Below are 20022 nucleotides of genomic sequence, written 5' to 3'. Positions count from 1 at the left end.
CACACACAAATGGTTAAACTATGTCAGCATACAGTGTCTTGCATTTCCAAAACAGTGCTCCAACCTTTCGAGAGCAAGTAAATGCCCAGAAGATCCTAAGAAAGAAGTGAGAGGACAGAAGTTGAAAGCTCAGCCAGTGTGAAATGTCGCATCAGGGCCAGATCCTAGAATGGGAAAGATAGCATTGAGGCTTTGGTGCTAGTATTTAAGAAAAGATTTTCTCTTGAGCATTACAAGTGCTTCCCCCCTGGGCTGTGAACTGGGTCCATGAATCCAATGCTCTCATGGCAAAAGTCTTGACTTTTTAATATTTTTTTCAAAAAAGAACCTACTCGGTCCCAGAAGCTGAAATAGAACACTAATGCAGAGAAAGGTTAGATGCGTCAGAAGGAAATATTTTTAATGACCAAGATCAGAGCCCTTCACTTGTGTTGTCAATACAAATCTGGCTGATTTCAGTTCCTATCTGGGGTATTCTTTGCTAGCTAAAGTGGGTAGGGGAAGTCATTATCCCTGATAGACCTGCTTTTGCTGAAGTCAACACATTGCCCACACGAGAGCTGGCCGCATGTGCCAGGCCTCCACCAGAGGAGGAGCAGGTTCAGGACCTGGCACCATGCAGCCGAGTGGCACTGCTCCCAGAATTCTCACCCAATAAAGAGACATTGTGAGATCTGGACCCTTCAACGTATTGGACAAGTGACTCAAATGAAAGGCACAATGCGTGTGAGTGGGACCTGAAACTTGAATGGAGTGGCAATCACTTCCTTAGTGCAGATCACATTATTTATCAAGTAACTTCATTGTGCAAATCAGCCCTGGCCTAACATAATATTACAGACTTCCATTTTTCAGATGATAAGTGAGAATGATTATGGTGAGAATCATTGAGCAATATGAGTTACTAGCATTGGGGGGAAAGAGAAGTGGAAAATTGTTAGGGGAGGTACAACAGGATCGACATTCATGAGGAAGAGACAAAAACTCCAGAAGAGAGAAGGTAGCGCTGAATCTCCATGTCTGATTGAAACAAAGTTCAGTTGAGCAACTGAGAATTTGAGACTGTAGACAGTGGGAGAGGAAACTACAGCAGGTCTAGGTTTGCAAACAGCTCTGATCACTGTAGTGAGTGAGTGTGAGGTATGAAGTGGGGCCAGGGGCACAGGCCCAGGTGAAGTGCACCTGCTCTGCAGCTGACACTCAATCGTGAGCTGCAGGTCCCACAGGCTGAAGATCAGTGCTTAGGCCCAATCCCTGGAGATTTGGGAGGATTCAGGTGCCAATTCAGGCTGAACCACAGTTTCCATCCAGGGGAACTGCAGTGACCTTCATACAAGAGCCAACCCCTTTCCAAAACAAAACAAAACAAAACAAAAACAACAAAAAAACCCAGATATTCTCTTAGCTAAGGTTTCTCGAATGAATAAATCAAAAGGCACAGTAGAAGCAGACCCCACAGATCAAATAAAAATGCTCTCTCACCTGGATCCATTTACTTCCTTGCATGTTCCTCACTTTTGGAACCAGATAGCTAAGCCAACTATAATTTTAGCTCATCAGTTTTTACCAGAAAAGAAGTGGTCTGTTTCAAGTAACTCTCTTTCCTTATTATGTGGAGCTTGGAATTGGTCACAATACCTTAACAAGGTCGCTGTTCTACTTATTTTCTGACACACACCTAGGTCTATTAACATATACCATTTTAACCAAACATCCTCATATCTGTGAAAAGATATACACACTTCAACAAAAAGGCCATATGATTCAGTGTCCAATTATCATTTTTCACTCATCGTATTTAACCAGCACAGTTCTACCTCTATAAATAATCTATACTACAATAGTTTATTTTAAATGTGTGTCACTAGTTCTTTGAATTTATTACACTATGCTTTTGGAGTGGGTTGATTGTATCTGGTTGAAAAATATATATTAATATTTCTGCTAGCAACCCAGCATTAAATTCATGTTATCAACTCACCAGAATTAAGTAAAATGATAGATTTGAGGCACACAAATTCCTCTCCCTGCAAATTCATCATACGTAACCGAGACGATGTAGCCAGCAACATGTCAAAGATTTCCACCATGCCCTCTACACATTTCCCCTGGTTCCTGTGAAGACACAGCAAAGAAAAAAAAAGTGTTAAAGAACATAAAAGCATCCACAAACATGGTCAGGTTTGCATTGATAAAAATCTACTGGCTCCAAATTTGTAACCACAAACTGCAGTCCCTTCTGCTCCTGGAACAGGAACATTCATTTAATTACAGAGGGTAACAACAACAAAAAAAGATATTTTCCATCAGTAAAACATTGTCACTTTAAATTCTTAGAAGAGATGTATTGTTAAATTCCCAAATATTCCATGCTATTATGAGTGGAATTCTTCAACCAAAAAAAAAAAAGGAAAATGAAAATTATTAGAATTCAGATAAATGACTTTATGTGTTTAGTGATCTGCAGCTATATTCTAGACAGTGTAGTAGTTATGGAAAGAGGAAAAAAAAAAACACAGCCTCTACTCTCAAGATGCTTATGGCCCTGAATTAACAGAATAAGTCCCAAATGATGTATTTTGAAGTGCTTTTGAAGTACAGGAAAAACAACAATAACTATGGACTATGGTTGGGCAAAGACCATTGATACTGCAAAGGAGGGAAGGCAAAGATGTGCCTACTAGGTGCTATTTGAATTAACAGTCTAAGAGAATGAAGGATTTCATCAAAGAGGTGTGGCTGCATCATGGAAGTGGGTCCATCCTATACACAGGAAGCAACATGAAAGAACATGGAACAGTGTGTGGTATAAGGAGACAGGTGATGAAAATGTCAAGTGAGAAGGGATGTTCTTCGGCTGTTGAGGACCGGTTTCTTTTTTCATACTATCTGTTGAGCTCTTTACTTAGTGTAGGGTCAATCTCATGTGTATAAAGTTCATTGAAAATAGATCTCTGTAAAAATTAAGAATGGGAATAGGAGAAGGAGGAAGAAGGGTAGGAGTGTGGGTAGGAGGGAGGGGTGGGTGGGAGGAGTCACTATGTTGCTAAACTTATATATATGAAATGCATGAAGTTTGTATACCTTAAATAAAAGATTTCTAGGTTAAAAAAAGCAACTATAGATAGGCACTCACATTTTGACATAATGGGTAAAGCTGCTGCCTACAATGCTGGCATCCCATATGGGCACCAGTTTGTGTCTCTACTGCTCAACTTGCTACCAGCTCCCTGCTAATGGCCTGGGAAAGCAGCAGAGGATGGACCAAGGACTTGGTCCTTGCCACCCACACCGTACACCCCAGGATGAAGGCTCCTGGCTCCTGGCTTGGGCCTGGCTCAGCCCTGGCCTTTGTGACCACTTGGGGGAGTAAATCAGCAGATGGAAGATATCTCTGCCTTTCTCTCTCTCTGTAACTCTTTAAAATAAATACATTTTTCAAAGGAAGAATAAAGAGAAAGAATGTTCTACCCCATTCTAAGAAGTTCAGGCTTTTTTCCTTTATAAGATAGCCTTAAAATCAAGGATTTAGCAATAATAGTTGCAAATATTAAGTAATCAAACTAGAAGGTTCATACATGTAATATTTAAAAATGCAAATGTCACTATCTTTTTCCATAAAGTTGTTGCAAAAATGAATGATACTACATTTAAAGGAATTTATTCATTTTTTGTTGACAAATTGAATTTGATGAGATCAGGAAAAAGTTAAAATATCCTAGGAATATGCGTGCATATATCTGTGAAATACACAAACATTTCAAACACATTGTTTAGCATCCTGCTTTTTAAATTAACTGATTAAATTATTACAAATTTCATAATCAACTTTTAAACAAATAGTTTTTTCTTTTACTTAAAATGCTATAATTTTTAACATCTTTTTGTTCATTGACATTTGATTTCAAGGATTTTGCTGTCACAAGCATTTCATTTAATGACCATCCTTACGTTTATGTCTTGGGACACCTGTATAGACAGCTACAGAAAAGTTCCCAGAGGTATAATTGTTAATTCAAAGGAACTGTGTGTTTTTAGTTTTGATAGACAGTCAAATCCTACTTTGAAAAAGCTTATACTAATAGATTATTGGTAGGAGAATCTATTGGTATAAGCTCTTCCTCTGAGATGTCTGCTTTTGTCCCATGCCCATATTTTTTGTTGGGTTACTGTTTTTTTTTTTTTTTACATTGATTCTTTTTTTTCCTTTTTTAATTTTTAAGGTTTTTATTTAATGAATACAAATTTTATATGTACAGCCTGTAGGAATATAGTGTTTCTTCCCCCCATTCTCACCCTCACACCCCCACTCCCATCCTACCTCCTACTTCCTCTCTCATTCCATTTTTCGTTAAGATTCATTTTTAATTCACTTTATATACAGAAGACCAACTCTATACTAAGTAGAGATTTCCACTGTTTGTACCCACACAGACACACAAAGTATAAAGTACTGTCTGAAGACAGGTTTTACCATTAATTCTCATAGTACAACTCATTAGGGAGAGAGGACCTACATGGAGAACAAGTGCACAGTGACTCCTGTTGTTGACTTAACAATTGACAGTCTTATTTTTGATGTCAGCGACCATCCAAAGCTCTTGACATGAGCTGCCAAGGCTATGGCCTTTTGAGTACATAAACTCCGTTGGTATTTAGACAGGGCCATATGCAAAGTGAAGTTTTCTCCTCCCTTCAGAGAAAAGTACATTCTTCTTTGATAGCCTTTTCTTTCCACTGGGGTCCCACTCACAGAGATCCTTCATGTAGGTTATTTTTTGCCACAGTATCTTGGATTTCCATGCCTGAAATGCTATCATGGGGTTTTCAGTCAGATCCGAATGCCTTAGTGGCTGATTCTGAGGTTAGAGTGCTATTTAGGGCTCTGTCATTCTGAGTCTGCTGTGTGGCCTGCTTCCCATGTTGGATCATTCTCTCTTTAATTCTATCTATTGTTATTACCAGACACTTGGTCTTATTTATCACATTGATTCTTAACAGCTATTTATATATTAGAACAATTGGCCCTCTCTCATATCTCATAATTTTTAATATTACTCTCATGTTTTTCTTTGTTCTTTTTTTTGTATTTTCTTTTGCAAAAACAATTATTACAGAATCAAATTTATTAAACTTAATTCATGGACCTAAAATACTATATCTTGTTTGAAAGGATTACTATCCTTTCAATAACAAAAAACAATTATACTTCCATCTAGTTTAGTTTAATATTTTTGTTTAAATGTTTTTCCTAATTAATGGGATGTATTAATTTTTAATAAAACTCTTACTGAGATATAATAATATACTTTATAATTCACTCATTTAAAGTAAAGCATTGCAGGAAATTAGTGTATTCATAGAATTGTACATCAATCAATAGGGATTTATTTTGGGGTTAAGACATGAAATAAGGATTCAGCTTAATATTTTTCCAGGTAACTAGCTTTATTGATACCTTACATGGTATATTTTTCACACTGACTTGAAATTTGATAGATAATTTTGATGTATTCATTTACTTCTTTTTTTAAAAAGATTTATTTATTTATTTGAGAGCCAGAGTTACACATACAGAGAAGGAGAGGCAAAGAGAAAGAGAGAGAGAGAGAAGAGAGAGAGAGAGAGAGAGAGAGGTTTCTATCCACTGGTTTACTCCCCAACTGGCTGCAACATCTGTAGCTGTGCCAATCTGAAGCCAGGAACCAGGAGCTTCTTCCGGGTCTCCCATGCTGGTTCAGGGACTCAAGGACTTGGGATATCTTCTACTGCTTTCCCCAGGCCATGGCAGAGACCTGGATTTCAAGTGGAGCAACTGGGTCTTGAACCGGCACCATATGGGATGTCAGCACTGCAGGCAGTGGCTTTACCCACTATACCACAGTGTCAGTCCCTCATTTACTTCTTACAATTGATCTCCAAGGCTAGCATTATTTTTAATATTTTCCAAATGGAAGAATTAGGGCTCAAACCTGTAAGGCAACCACACTGCTTACCAAGCAGAAGAAAAAATTCCTATAGGATGTTTTTGTCTCCCTATTTTGCACTATGTTAAGTCATTCAACAAAATTATGTATTTCAGTCCTTGTACTAGAAATTAGAGTACAGAGAAGAAAACCATGGATGTTTTTGTAAGGAGATGTAGATCAGGGAAAGACAGACCATAAGAAAGATGCAATGCAATGGGATTCATGCCCTGGAAAAGGTATAGAAGAAAATCCCTTATATCAAATGCCAGTCCCCCAAAATTAACCCATGGGAAAATGGAAGCAACTATTATAGCATTCACAGAGCAGATAAAATGAGTTTTCATGTAAAGTGCTTTGAATGAAGTGTGGAACCAGGACTATATTTAATCATTAGTTATAGGAACAGCATTGATAAATACACACTCATAAACACCAAGTGAGGGGTTGGCCTTTTTAAATTTAGCATTGAGAAAACAATTTCCATGTGTATGTTTCTTTAACTGTAGAAATATAGATATTCTTGATAAGTAGGGAGGAAAGTCTAAATGCTATCAATATGGGATGACAGTAGTAACAACAAAGGCCAGATGGCCTTAAGTGGGGTAAACCCACTAAAAGTGGTTTTTTGTTCATGTAGTTGAATCTTTAAAAAATTATTACATTTTCTTGTGTGTGATAAAATAAATAAGGATGAGAAAAATGTTTGGAGGATGGAGCTTTAAAAATAACAACTCATAGCCAAAATAGAGAAATGTTCCTTTCTCAGGATAAAGCCTCTGTTTTCTTAACAGACTGTACACCGGCAGGGGAGGAAATCTCAGTGTGGGAGGGAGCCTGTGTTCACCTGCTGTGAGCAAAAGTTCAGTTCAGAAACTGAGAAAGTGGATTCTTAACAATTCTATCTTCTTGTCCCTTTTAAATAGTCTCCCACATTTTCCCACAAGGAGCTTGTTCTTAACTCTTTCATCAGAGGTATATTTTTCTCAGCCCCTTCTCAGTGGACATTCTGTTCAACCAGTGATTATTGCCCATGTACCATAACATCCTTGCAGTGTCACACACACAAGGAGGTGTAGGTTGTGCCCTTGGGCGTATGTACACTGCAAATTCTCATTTGAGTTCTCAATGTGTGCATACATATGTGTGTGTGTGTATTTCCTTTAGTGGATGTGGAGGGGTCAAGTGCTGACCATTTGTCATACAGACATTATTATGTAGGACCCTAGAAGCAGCCTTCATGTGAACATGACATGTTCCATGTTTTGGTGGGGTGTGTGTGAACTTGGGGGGCTCCTGGAGGGATCTTCATGGCGGTCAAGCCACAGTTACTAAGCCATGATGTAACAGGCTGAAAGTTTACCCTGATGACTCCACAAGAATGAACTCACTATCCTTTTCAATAGGAACTAAATTGGTCGAAATACTTCAGTCATTTCACTATTTCTGTAACAAATAAAATTATGCATTTTAATTTCTCTGATGAGATTTTCAGTACATTATTAAAATGCTGCCTGGATCCCAATGACTCCTTACTTATGTGGGTACCTGTGAACCTCTCAGTAGTGTTATTACAAGGTGAAAAATCTTGCCATGTAAGCTAAGGAGCAAGTGACAAGTCAACCTGTGATCTTGCATGAACCTATGTGGACTCTGAAGGCATTAGTCACCTGCCTGACACAAAGAATCCCTCACTCTCTGCCAGAGTCATTACACATTGTGGTCAGGTCTTCATTTTCCAAATCCTGTCAAGATAACTCTATACGGCCTTTAAGGAGCAAATTAGAGCATTTAGCTCAATTTCAGAGGGAAAGGATGAATTGATGGAATCTCAAATGAGGTGATTACTAAGAATCTGGAGGTAACATTAGTATGAGATTAGGTTAGTCTAAAGACATAAGGTGGTCCTGAAGCTGATAAACATGTAGGGTGCGGAAAAACAAGATTATTTTTAAAGAAAGCACAGCCCCAGTCACTGATCAGATGTAGTTCAGCAAGCAGACCAGCCTACGACTCCCACTGTGAGACGTGACAGCCTGCAACCACGAACTCCTCCACTGATTATATCAGTCTGGTTTTCAGTGTACCTCAAAATCCCCTAGTGGGGAGGCTTGTTCTGCCACTTAACACTCTTCAAATGCAGTCCATTTGCACTTAAGTAATGAGGGAAAGAACAGGTCCTGAAAGAGCATTTTCCCATCGCATGTCCTGGAAGTTTCTGCTCTATAAAAATGAGAGCTTGTTTATCTGAAGCCCTAAGGTACATCTTCCAACACATGGGAAATAAAGAGCTCTAATGAGAAGACCAAACCTGCACTTGTAAGTCTTCAAAAATATACCTTACTAACTGTTGTTACCCATTAACCTCTCTGTATAAAGAAAATTCAGAAGTGGAAACAGAAAATACAGGAGACCAATCCAAGACATTTAACGTAACTGTCCTGAAAGAAAGTGTAATACAGTTAGGAAAGAGATGCTGCTTAAAATTAATAGTGGCAAGATTATTTGCATTTAAAGAGTTTCTGTGTTTGGATGGTACAGAATTTCTTAGCATGTGCTCTGAAGAACAGTGATGCCACAAATATATGATCAAGAGGTTTGTATTTATAACTCTTGGAAACATGAAAGGAAGAACTAACGATGGAAAATTGTAAGTCATATATATTTTGAAAGAAACAAGAGTTAAAGAAAAGTGGTTCAGGCTCTGGAGTGCCGCAACCTGCGTTCAAGTCCTCATGTCACAATTTTCTAACTATAAATTCTGTATGCATAAATGAACCACCCACATTGGACTGTAAGTTTAATAGAAAGTAATTAAGCCATAGGGATACTGTAGTTGTTTGATATAGAAGCAAGCCCATATACAACCAAATCAGAGCTAAAGGAGAATAATAAGTTCTTAATGCTTCATTGCATAGCAGGGAGATTAAAGTTCACAATAACCTAGTATATATTTCATGAACAAAGCGAAGAAAGAAGCTCCACGCCTGCAGTCATAAAGTAATGTCAAAGAAGGGAGAGTGTCAAAATTACCCTATCTTGATAAGTAAACATTGTATACCTGTATTGAAATGTCAAAATGTAGATCATAATCATGTACAATTATTGCTAAAAATTGATGAAAATAAAGAAGTTGATACTGGGATGTGGGGTACTGCCATTTAAAATGTTTACTTCCTAATGGCATGTAGGAATGTAGTACGGAAACTGATATTACAGCAAGCTAAGAAGCTATGTTGCAATACTGCAGAATATCTAGTCTGAAATAAGTTAGTAGGTAGACTATGCACATGGAGAAGTGGTCAGTAGGAGTAGAATTGATTGTGTGCAAGGTATGCTAGAGGTGCTGCAAGAAAGACATGAGCTTCAGCAAGAATTGAATGATTCTCAAGCAAAAACTAAAGAGAATGGAAAAAGACCAACATTAAATGGTCTTACAAGTTTGGAAAAGACAATTGTTTCTGGCAGGAAAATATTAAGAGATGAAATTGAAAACCATCTTGAATATGAAAAGGTCCAGAAAGGCTTTCCACTTACAAGGTAACTCAGTCTTGTGGGAAAGGGTGATATCAAAAGGATATGATCTCCCCATCTGTGAATTGTTTCAAATAGACTCAAGAAAGTCACCAATAAATCATTAGGGAAATGTCAAAAGAGTAAGAAGCAAACATAAGAATATTAAGTTTGTTGTAGAGGATGTGGAGAAAGAGGAACCATTGTACACTAGTAACGGAAATGTAAATTGGAATAGTCATTATGGAAAAGATTATAGACAGTCCTCAAAAAGTCTAAAAAAATCTACAGGATCCAGCAAGCTTACTTCTGGGTACATATCCAAAGGAAGTAAAATTGTTATGCTAGGATATATCTCTACTCCCATATTCACTGAGGCGTTACTCACACTAGCCAGTAGATGGAATCGATCTAACTGTCCATAAAGTGATGAATGGATAATATCACACACACACACGCACGCACACAGTGGGACACTACTCAGCCTTAAAAAAAGAAGGATATCCTGCCATTTGGAACAACATGAATAAAACTGGAGGACATAAGTTAAGTGAAATAAGCAAAGATGGGGCACAGAAAGTCAGATAATATCACACAATTTAACTTTTATGTAGAATTTCAAAAGCTTTTACTGACAGAAGCTGAGAGGAAACTGGTGGTTTCCAGGGCCTGGAGGTTGGTAAGGAGTTGTTGGTCAAAGCATATAAGACTGGAGTTATACAGGAAGAACATGTTTAAGAGATCTGTTGTTTAAGATGGTGGTAATGGTTAATAGCAATGTACAGTACCTATGAACAATGCCAAGAGAATAGATTTTAAGTGTTCTCAATACACATAAATAATAATTAGGTGAGGTAATTACTTGTATTAATTATCTGGATTTAGTCATTCCACTATGTATACATATTTCAAAAAAACATTGTACTCCATAAATATACGTACAATCATTATTTGTCAATCAAGAAAATAAATAACAATATCTTATAAAAAATACCAGGCTTGAGAACAGTGTTCAAGAAAGGACTTTGGGTGTGGTTCTAAGTGGATAGGAATGACAAAAAGTAAGTAGACATTTCTTACACTTCTGATACAACTACACTGCCAAAGAAATTATAAACTGAAACAAAGCCTTTTGCTATTCAAGAGTACAACCCTTAGGTCTCAAGTATCTACTGACAAGAGGTGTTTGGCCATCAGAAGGACAAGATTCTCAACATCCACTTCAAATGTGGCCGAGGAGAAAAAAAGCAATGAAAAATCTCCTGGTAGAAGAAAAGAAAAATATAAAGCTAGCTTTTCTCACAGAGCATTAATTAATCAAAAACAGTCCAGCCCTGCATAATAGAAGCCACCTCAACCCTACCCAGCGAAATTCTGTAACTTCTATAGAAAAGTGCTGCTTTTCTTTTTCTGCATGGAAGTTTTCACTGCCGTTGTTTTGCCCTTGCTCCACCCTGGGTATTCCATGCATCTGTGGGATGAGGCTGCCAAACCAGCAGGTGCTACAACATACTTGACAGACAGGACTCATATCATGGCAGACTATTGAGCTGGCTGCCATGAACGGATGTGACTTTGGTTTGTCTCTCTTGGGGAGGCACAGAGTGTATTCCAGGTATGGGATGAACTGATACTCAGAAACCAGAGTGAAGACTGTGACAAAGAATCTTCTGTTCACCAAAACATGTTTCCTTGTCCTGTGTTACTTCCTACAGTCTACAACATTTCCAAGGCTTCCTTGCAGTGAAGAGTGCACATATGACAAAGTTCTGACCAATGGAGAGTGAGTGGAAGCTGTTTATATCACCTCTGTGAATGAATTATTTGAGAAAGAGACGTGTCTTCCCAGTCCTTATCCCCATCTACTATGAATCCAGGGCACTTCCTGTATCCAGTAGAGGGCAGAGTTAGAGGTTAGAAGAATTCTGGGTCCCACAATAGGATGGTCACTAACCAAGGACAGTAACTTGAACAACAAATAAATTATTACTGTGTCAAACAGATACAATTTTAGGAATATTTGATTTCTTCCTGCCCCAACCTACTCTTTTTTTTTTAAACTTTTATTTAATGAATATAAATTTCCAAAGTACAGCTTATGGATTACAATGGCTCCCCCCCCATAACTTCCCTCCCACCCGCAACCCTCCCCTTTCCCACTCCCTCTCCCATCCATTCACATCAAGATTCATTTTCAATTCTCTTTATATACAGAAGATCAGTTCAGTATATAAAGTAAAGATTTCAACAGTTTGCCCCCACATAGCAGCACAAAGTGAAAAAATACTGTTGGAATACTAGTTATAGCATTAAATAACAGTGTACAGCACATTAAAGACAGAGATCCTACATGATATTTTTTAAAAGTTAATTTTCTATGCCATTTCCAATTTAACACCAGGTTTTTTTTTTCATTTCCAATTATCTTTATATACAGAAGATCGATTCTGCATATACTTAGTAGAGATTTCATCAGTTTGCCCCCACACAGAAACACAAAGTGTAAAAATACTGTTTCAGTACTAGTTATAGCATCACTTCACATTAGACAACACATTAAGGACAGATCCCACATGAAATGTAAGTACACAGTGACTCCTGTTGCTGACTTAACAATTTGACACTCTTGTTTATGGCGTCAGTAATCTCCCTAGGCTCTAGTCATGAGTTGCCAAGGCTATGGAAGGCTTTATGGTTCACCGACTTCGATCTTATTCCAACAGGGTCATAGTCAAAGTGGAAGTTCTCTCCTCCCTTCAGAGAAAGGTACCTCCTTCTTTGATGGCCCCGTTCTTTCCACTGGGATCTCACTCGCAGAGATCTTTCATTTAGGTCTTCTTCTTTTTTTTTTTTCCAGAGTGTCAAATTGAGAAGTTTCTGTACTTCAAAAGAAACAGTCAGGAAAGTGAAGAGGCAACCGACAGAATGGGAAAAAAATATTTGCAAATTATGCAACAGATAAAGGGTTGATAACCAGAATCTACAAAGAAATCAAGAAACTCCACAACATCAAAACAAACAACCCACTTAAGAGATGGGCCAAGGACCTCAATAGACATTTTTCAAAAGAGGAAATCCAAATGGCCAACAGACACATGAAAAAATGTTCAATATCACTAGCAATCAGGGAAATGCAAATCAAAACCACAATGAGGTTTCACCTCACCCCAGTTAGAACGGCTCACATTCAGAAATCTACCAACAATAGATGCTGGAGAGGATGTGGAGAGAAATGGACGCTAACTCACTGTTGGTGGGAATGTAAACTGGTAAAGCCACTATGGAAGTCAGTCTGGAGATTCCTCAGAAACCTGAATATAACCCTACCATACAACCCAGCCATCCCACTCCTTGGAATTTACCCAAAGGAAATTAAATTGGCAAACAAAAAAGCTGTCTGAATCTCAATGTTTATTGCAGCTCAATTCACAATAGCTAAGACCTGGAACCAACCCAAATGCTCATCAACAGTAGACTGGATAAAGAAATTATGGGACATGTACTCTATAGAATACTATACAGCAGTCAAAACCAGTGAAACCCGGTCATTTGCAACAAAATGGAGGAATCTGGAAAACATTACGCTGAGTAAATTAAGCCAGTCCCAAAGGGACAAATATCATATGTTCTCCCTGATCGGTGACAACTAACTGAGCACCAAAGGGGAAACCAGTTGAAGTGAAATGGACACTATGAGAAACAATGACTTGATCAGCTCTTGTCCTGACTCTTGATGTACAATGTAAATCTTTATCCATTATAGTATTTTTTTTGTTCTAGTACTATTGGTTGGACTCTGTAATTAACACACAATTATTCTTAGGTGTTTGAATTTTAACTGAAAAGTGATCCCTGTTAAATATAAGAGTGGGAAAAAGAGAGGGAGGAGATGTACAATTTGGGACATGTTCAATCGGACTTGCCCCAAATGGTGGAGTTAGAAACATGCCAGGGGATTCCAATTCAATCCCATCAAGGTGGCATGTACCAATGCCATCTCACTAGTCCAAGTGATCAACTTCAGTTCACAATTGATCACACTGATAGGTCTAACAGTCAAAGGGATCACACAAACAAGACTAGTGTCTGCTAATACTAACTGATAGAATCAAAAAGGGAGAGAATGATCCAACATGGGAAGCAGGATACACAGCAGACTCATAGAATGGCAGATGTCCTAAATAGCACTCTGGCCTCAGAATCAGCCCTTAAGGCATTCGGATCTGGCTGAAGAGCCCATGAGAGTATTTTAGGCATGGAAACCCAACCTACTCTTAACATACAGAACCACAAGAACACATATATGACACAAAACTATATTTATCTTCTGTAAACATAGTTCTTGAATAACCAGAGATATGGAAGATGTGTTTTCCAGAGAATTTCTATATTGATGCCAATCCCTTCCAACTGGTATGATTAGTAAAGGCATAAATGATTGTGTAACACTTGATGAGGGTCTTAAACGCTTAGCTGAGTAAGGGGGAAGGAAATTTATCAATAAATAGCTTAGAGGTGGGAGAAGAAAAGGCATGTTTGAGGAGTATTCAGTAATCTGGCTCATGGGGTTTGGTATTCATGGGGAGAGAAACTCACAAAGTAACTCAGTCAGTGCGTGAAGAGTTGAATAAAATGCCAAAGAGATGAAATGGTATGGCAGGCTCCGTGGCTCACTTGGCTAATCCTCTGCCTGTGGCGCCAGCACCCCAGGTTCTAGTCCTGGTTGGGGCACCGGATTCTGTCCTGGTTGCTCCTCTTCCAGTCCAGCCCTCTGCTGTGGCCCGGGAGTGCAGTGGAGGATGGCCCAAATGCTTGAGCCCTGCACCTGCATGGGAGACCAGGAGGAACCACCTGGTTCCTGGCTTTGGATCAGCGCAGTGCACCGGCCATAGCAGCCATTTGGGGGGTGAACCAGCGGAAAACAAAGACCTTTCTCTCTCTCTCTCTCTCTCTCTCTCTCTCTCTCTCTCTCTCTATCTCTGTCTGTTAAAAAAAATATTGAGATGATATGAAAGAGAAGATCATTAAAAGCTTACCAATGAGTGACATATTCAAGTAAACACATGGGTATGATTGATTTGGCATTGGTTTTCAAAGGGAGAGAGAAAAGGTGGTTGGAAAAAACTGTAGGAATTAGGAAGGCAGATAAGGAAGAGACAGAGACCAGGGCCATACAGAGAATTAAGGAGTATTTTGAAAATCCTTAGTTCAGGAAGAATCAACAGACTTAGATGAATGGTCTACATTATTGGACAACTAGAGATTTAAAGACTCTTCTGACATTTTATGTTAGGATGAATGGGGATATAAAATAAAGATACTGATACTAGCAGTAAAGGAAGTTCAGAAGGTTTGTCATTTGCCAGTAAGTAGAAGAAAACAACTTCTTTTAAATTTTTTATTGAATTCAAAATTTCATAGGATGATCTAAGTAGAGATGACAAGCAGAAAACTGAGTATGTCACTCTGAAACTTGGGGGAGAACAGGGTTAAACAAATCAGTTTGCAACAGATATTTTACTTACCATAGTGGGCATCTTTTCAACTCAGTACAAAAAATGCATCTCATTTTTAAATGGGTGTCCAGTCTTTCACTATATGAATATTTATATAAGTGTTCCCTTATTGATAACCATTTATATTATTTAAATATATTTAAAAATACAGTGTGTTTTTGAAATTATTCCTTTCTATTTTTTCACATAAATAACTTTTATTTTCTCTGGGATAAACTTTTTCAAAAACTTACATAAAGAGTACGAATTTTATGTATATCACATACAGTTTTAAGAACATAATGATACTTCCTACCCTACCCACCCTCATTCCTTCACCCCTACTCTCTCTCCTCCTTCCTTGCTTATTTGTCCTTTAATTTTTATAATGATATACTTTCAATTTACTTTATAATCACAAGCTTAATCCTCTACTAAATAAAGAATTCAGCAAGTAGTAAGAGAAATATCACTGTCTCTCAGAAGTATAGACAAGGTCATAAACAATAATCAAATCTCAAAACGTCAATGAAGTTATTCTTATATGTGTGTTTTCTACACTTGCAAAAGTACACAAAAATCCTTAGACATGTAATAGTGGAGCCTAAAGAGTATGAATATGCAACATTTCACTAAATATAGGCAACATGTTTCCCAAAAATGTTATACCAATTTATATCAGCCCCAAGAGAACATGAAGATATCTGGAAATAAAAATTTTTTTGAAATCTCTGAATAGAGGTAGATGAAACTTAGAAACAAGATGTACTTACTTGGTCGGTTTGGAAGGATGGAGGGAGGGAGAGAGGAATAGGCAAACAGGAAACAAGGGGAGCAGCAGCATCTCTGGCACAAGAAAAAAAGTCGAGGCAATCGAGATGAGGAATGGTCCGAGACATAGCAAGACAACAGAAATGACATGCTGAAAGTCATAAGGTCAAAAGGATAGAGCTGGAGAACGAAATAGACTAAAGGAAGGGATTGAGGGAGAGAGGGAAGGAGAGAGTCACAGAAAATAGACAAGGACAAACTAAATATCATCCTAGAAGAAGAAATGCCTTTTGCTAAGAGAAAAACATGCAAATATCAAATTCTGAGAGGTTAATGGTAGAAGGTTTCATGTCAATTTTTTTAGTAAATGAAAATTACATTATTTGCAGAAATCATAGGAAGGTAGGCTGAAGCTGATATGGGAGCTATCAGTAAAAGCTGATGGGGCTTTGGGATTGGATGAGGCTCAAGTTCCTTAACAGTGCACCCAGACTTCTGGCTTTGTTCAATCTCTCCAAGTCCATTTTTTATCACTTACATAGAACCATATATTGCAGAATATTTCTGAAAAATGCGGATATTTCCAGAACACTCATGCTATCTGCTCGGATTATCATACCCTACCCCACTTCAGCCCATTTTGCCCTCAGATATCACTTTCTAATCTTTCGAGACTATCATAGTTTCCAGGAAAATTCCTATGACAGTCTGCCATTGTCTATTCTTTTCTCCCTTGAGTTATATAATTTTCTAATGTTCTGTGAGACTATCCTTTTTATCAGTGCCAACACACTTTTTCTGTAGAAGACCAGAAGGTAAATATTTTAGGCTTTGTAGGCCATATAGTCTCTGTTGCATACACTGAACTCATATTCAAGGACAGCCATAAACAATATGTAACTAATGAATATGACTGTGTTCCAATGAAGCTTTATTTTAAAGTGGTAGCAGGTCGAATTGCCGTGTAGACTATACTTTGTCTCCCTGCCACATATAATCTTATTCAACATATTGAGTACTGACAATGCTTTGAGGTTGGTTGATAAGAATATAGTGAAAAGCAGGATAAGAATGTGCCTCTCTCAAAAGGAATTTACAATCTATGTGGATGACAGTTTGTAAAAAATAAAGTTGCATGAAGGAGGAAATTATGATATTTAACTATAGTGTGATAGTGAAAAATAGGAACCCTATGTGGGAGAGAAGTTGAGACAGCCACAGGAAGTTGAAATAGACCTTAGAGAGTTTCAGAGCTGAAGTTCCGAGAAACGTTTGGTCTGGGAGTTGCCGAGGGAAAGTATCTGCTCGCACAGAGGGACAGGAGACATCATCTTGGGGGAACAGAGCATAAAAGGAAGACAAACCTGCAAAAGGCACACAAGAGAAGCAGGAAAGGTCGAAAGAAACCAGGGGGGAGGGGCATCACAAGCTCAAGGGGAGGATGTTAATAGTGTTGATGGTTTAGGGAAATCAGGTAATACAGGAAAGAATTTGTGGACCAGATTAAGATGATGTCATGGCCTTTTTGAGCAGCACTGCACAGCCTAGGGATGAAAGTGGAAGAAGTGGGTCTGATCCAAGGTAGAAGACTGACTCTCAGGGCATGAAAAAAAAGTTGAGGGCTTAGAGATTCTAGAAGGTAATTTTACTGTGACTGATCATGGGGTTAAGGATGGACCAGGAGGAAAATGGTATCAGAAAATTGTTTAAAATATGGGTGGATACTTTGTAGAATAGATAACATGCCACCTGCATGCCTGCATTCTAGTTTCAAGTCCTGGCTCTGTTCTCATTTTGAGCTTCCTGATAACGCACACTTTGGAAGGCAGCAGGTGATGTTCAAGTACTTGTGTCTCTGTCACACACGCGGGCAATGTAAATTGGGTTCCCAACTCCTGACTTGGACTTTTCCCTGACCCAGCTGTGTTAGGCATTTTGAGGAGTGAACCAATAACTGGAAGATACTTCTCTTTCTTCCTTTCTCTGTCTTTCAAATAATTATTGTTAAATATATAAATTTTTTTTAAAAAAAAAACCTCGAAAGTAATAATACAATAGCAGTAGTAAATATTACAGCTCAAATAGATTCAGTAGGAATGGGGTGGGAGAAGTGGAGGCTACAGAGTATAAAATCCTTGACTGGATTCCAGCACAAAATACACTGGTCATAGAGTTGCTGGGGCAGAGGGTGTCTCTATTACAACAGGGAAGAAATCAAATAAATGAAATGTAGAAACATAAGAACACTGAGATTAAGGTCATTATCATCATAACAAAACACAATGTATTTTACTTATTCAGACACACCTACACACACAGAGGTATACACTCTAATGGTTCACTCCTGAATATCAGCAATAGCCAGGCTGGGTGAGCTGAAGCTGGGAGTTCAGAACTCAGTCCAGGTCTCCAATATGGATGTAAGGAACCCAGTTACATCAGTCATCAGCCCTGCCGCCCAGTACGTGCATTAGCCGAAAGCTGGAGAACAGAGCCAGTGCAGGGATTGCACTGAGGTGCTCTAACACAGGCTACAGGCAGCTTAACTGGCATCTCAGTCCCTCAACCAAAATTCTGCCTCAATACATAATATTTCATGACTGATTACGAATTGACAAAAGGACTGGCTTCTGAAAATTCCAGGGCTCATTTATTTCTTACTTTTCAAAACCCTCCACACTTTGATGTCTTTTCCTGTGCAGACTCTTCTGAAAAATGCAATGATCTGAAAGTTACAGGAATGGACTTGATAAGCTCATCAGAAGAACATGTCTTTCTCATGTACAACCTTCCTCCTACACAGTTGTCAACATATGAATCTAACATCCTTAGGCCACGTCTATCCTTGTATGCTAGTGTCCTTTAACTACCACAAGTTATATGCCAAGGCAAATAAGCTTAAAATGTATAATAATAACTAATAAAAATCTTATTCCTCTTAGAGGAATGTTTAGATAGAAAACTAAAGGTGAAAAATAGAATAAAATTAAAAAACAGAAATTTAAAGAACATGGCCAGAGGATCATCTTTTTAGAGTTATTATGAGAAAATAGAGATAAAAACTATGTTGTATGATTCATTTGGAAGGATTGGGTTTCAAGTGGAAATGACTTTTGGTCCATTACCTTGAGAAGAGTTGCTATGAGACAGAGAGCCAGTATTTGCTTCTATGAGAGTATAAGGAATAAATGCATGCAGCAATTTTGCTAGCATATTAGAAACATAAAGTTCTCAAAAGGCACGCTCTGAGTCTAGCAAAACTTGCCACAGAAGATGGGCAGCATAACTACAGAAAGTTTTCAGCTTCTTGCTGTCCTTAGCATGAGGTCATATTTACCTTCGTTGCTGTTGTTGTCTCTTTTTGTTTATCTTTAAACATATTGATTTATTTAATCTTCCATTTTAGAACTGGGAAAGTTAGAGATCAAATAAGTGAAATGTACAACCTTAAGAACACTGAAACTGGGGCCGGTGCCATGGCACAGGTTAATCCTCTGCCTGCGGCATTAGCATCTCACATGCACGCCAGTTCTAGTCCCGGCTGCTCCTCTTCCCATCCAGCTCTCTGCTATGGCCTGGGAAAGCAGTAGAAGATGGCCCAAGTGCTTAGGCCCCTGCACCCACACAGATGGGCACAGCTCTGGCCATTGCGGCCATTTGAGGAGTGAACCAACGGAAGGAAGACCTGTCTCTGTGTCTCTCCCTCTCACTGTCTGTAAGTCTACCTCTCAAGTAAATAAATAAAATCTTCTTAAAAAAAGAACACTGAAACTAAGGTCTTTATCATAAAAAGGCCCATATGCAATGGTTGATTAAGGTTATAAAATAGAATATTCCTTGTAGTATGTATGTATGTATGTATGGAAAGGAGGAGGGGAAGAAGAGAAGAGGAGGAGGAAGAGAAGGAGGAGGAAGAGGAGGGGAGGGAGGGAGAAGGAGAGGAGGTGGGAAGTGGAGGGGGGAGAAAGGATGAGAATTATGCATGTACTGGTTTACTCTCCAAATGCCTACAACTAGGACTGGGCCAGGCCAAAGCCAGGAGCCTGGAATTCAGTACAGATCTCCCATGTGGTGTCAAGGACTCAAGGAACTTACGTGCAGTCCCCCAGAGCAGGCATTAAAAGGAAAATTGGATTTTAAACATAGCGGGGACTCAAACACAGAAACTCTGACATGGGATTAAGGTGTCCGAAGCGGTAACAACTGCTACACCAAATGCTCATGCCTCTGGGGTGTGTGTGTGTGTGTGTGTGTAATTTGAAAGATGTGGAAATCTA

The 20022-nt window shown here is 38.5% G+C and overlaps 1 protein-coding gene across 4 annotated transcripts in view; it reads right to left on the bottom strand.

Annotated features, from left to right (window-relative positions):
* The window catches only part of ESR1 (estrogen receptor 1), a 464974-nt gene that overhangs the window by 25880 nt on the left and 419072 nt on the right, over positions 1–20022 (bottom strand). For all 4 annotated transcript variants that reach the window (XM_062186943.1, XM_062186942.1, XM_062186945.1 and 1 more), the window contains exon 7: positions 1982–2115. In XM_062186943.1, coding sequence (XP_062042927.1) covers positions 1982–2115 — 134 coding nt within the window. The remainder of the gene's footprint in view (positions 1–1981; positions 2116–20022) is intronic.

Source organism: Lepus europaeus, chromosome 3 (genome assembly GCF_033115175.1).
Source record: "Lepus europaeus isolate LE1 chromosome 3, mLepTim1.pri, whole genome shotgun sequence".
NCBI classification, from domain to species: Eukaryota; Metazoa; Chordata; class Mammalia; order Lagomorpha; family Leporidae; genus Lepus; species Lepus europaeus.
Note: the sequence above shows the minus strand (reverse complement) of the source record. Positions and strands in the feature narration are given on the sequence as shown.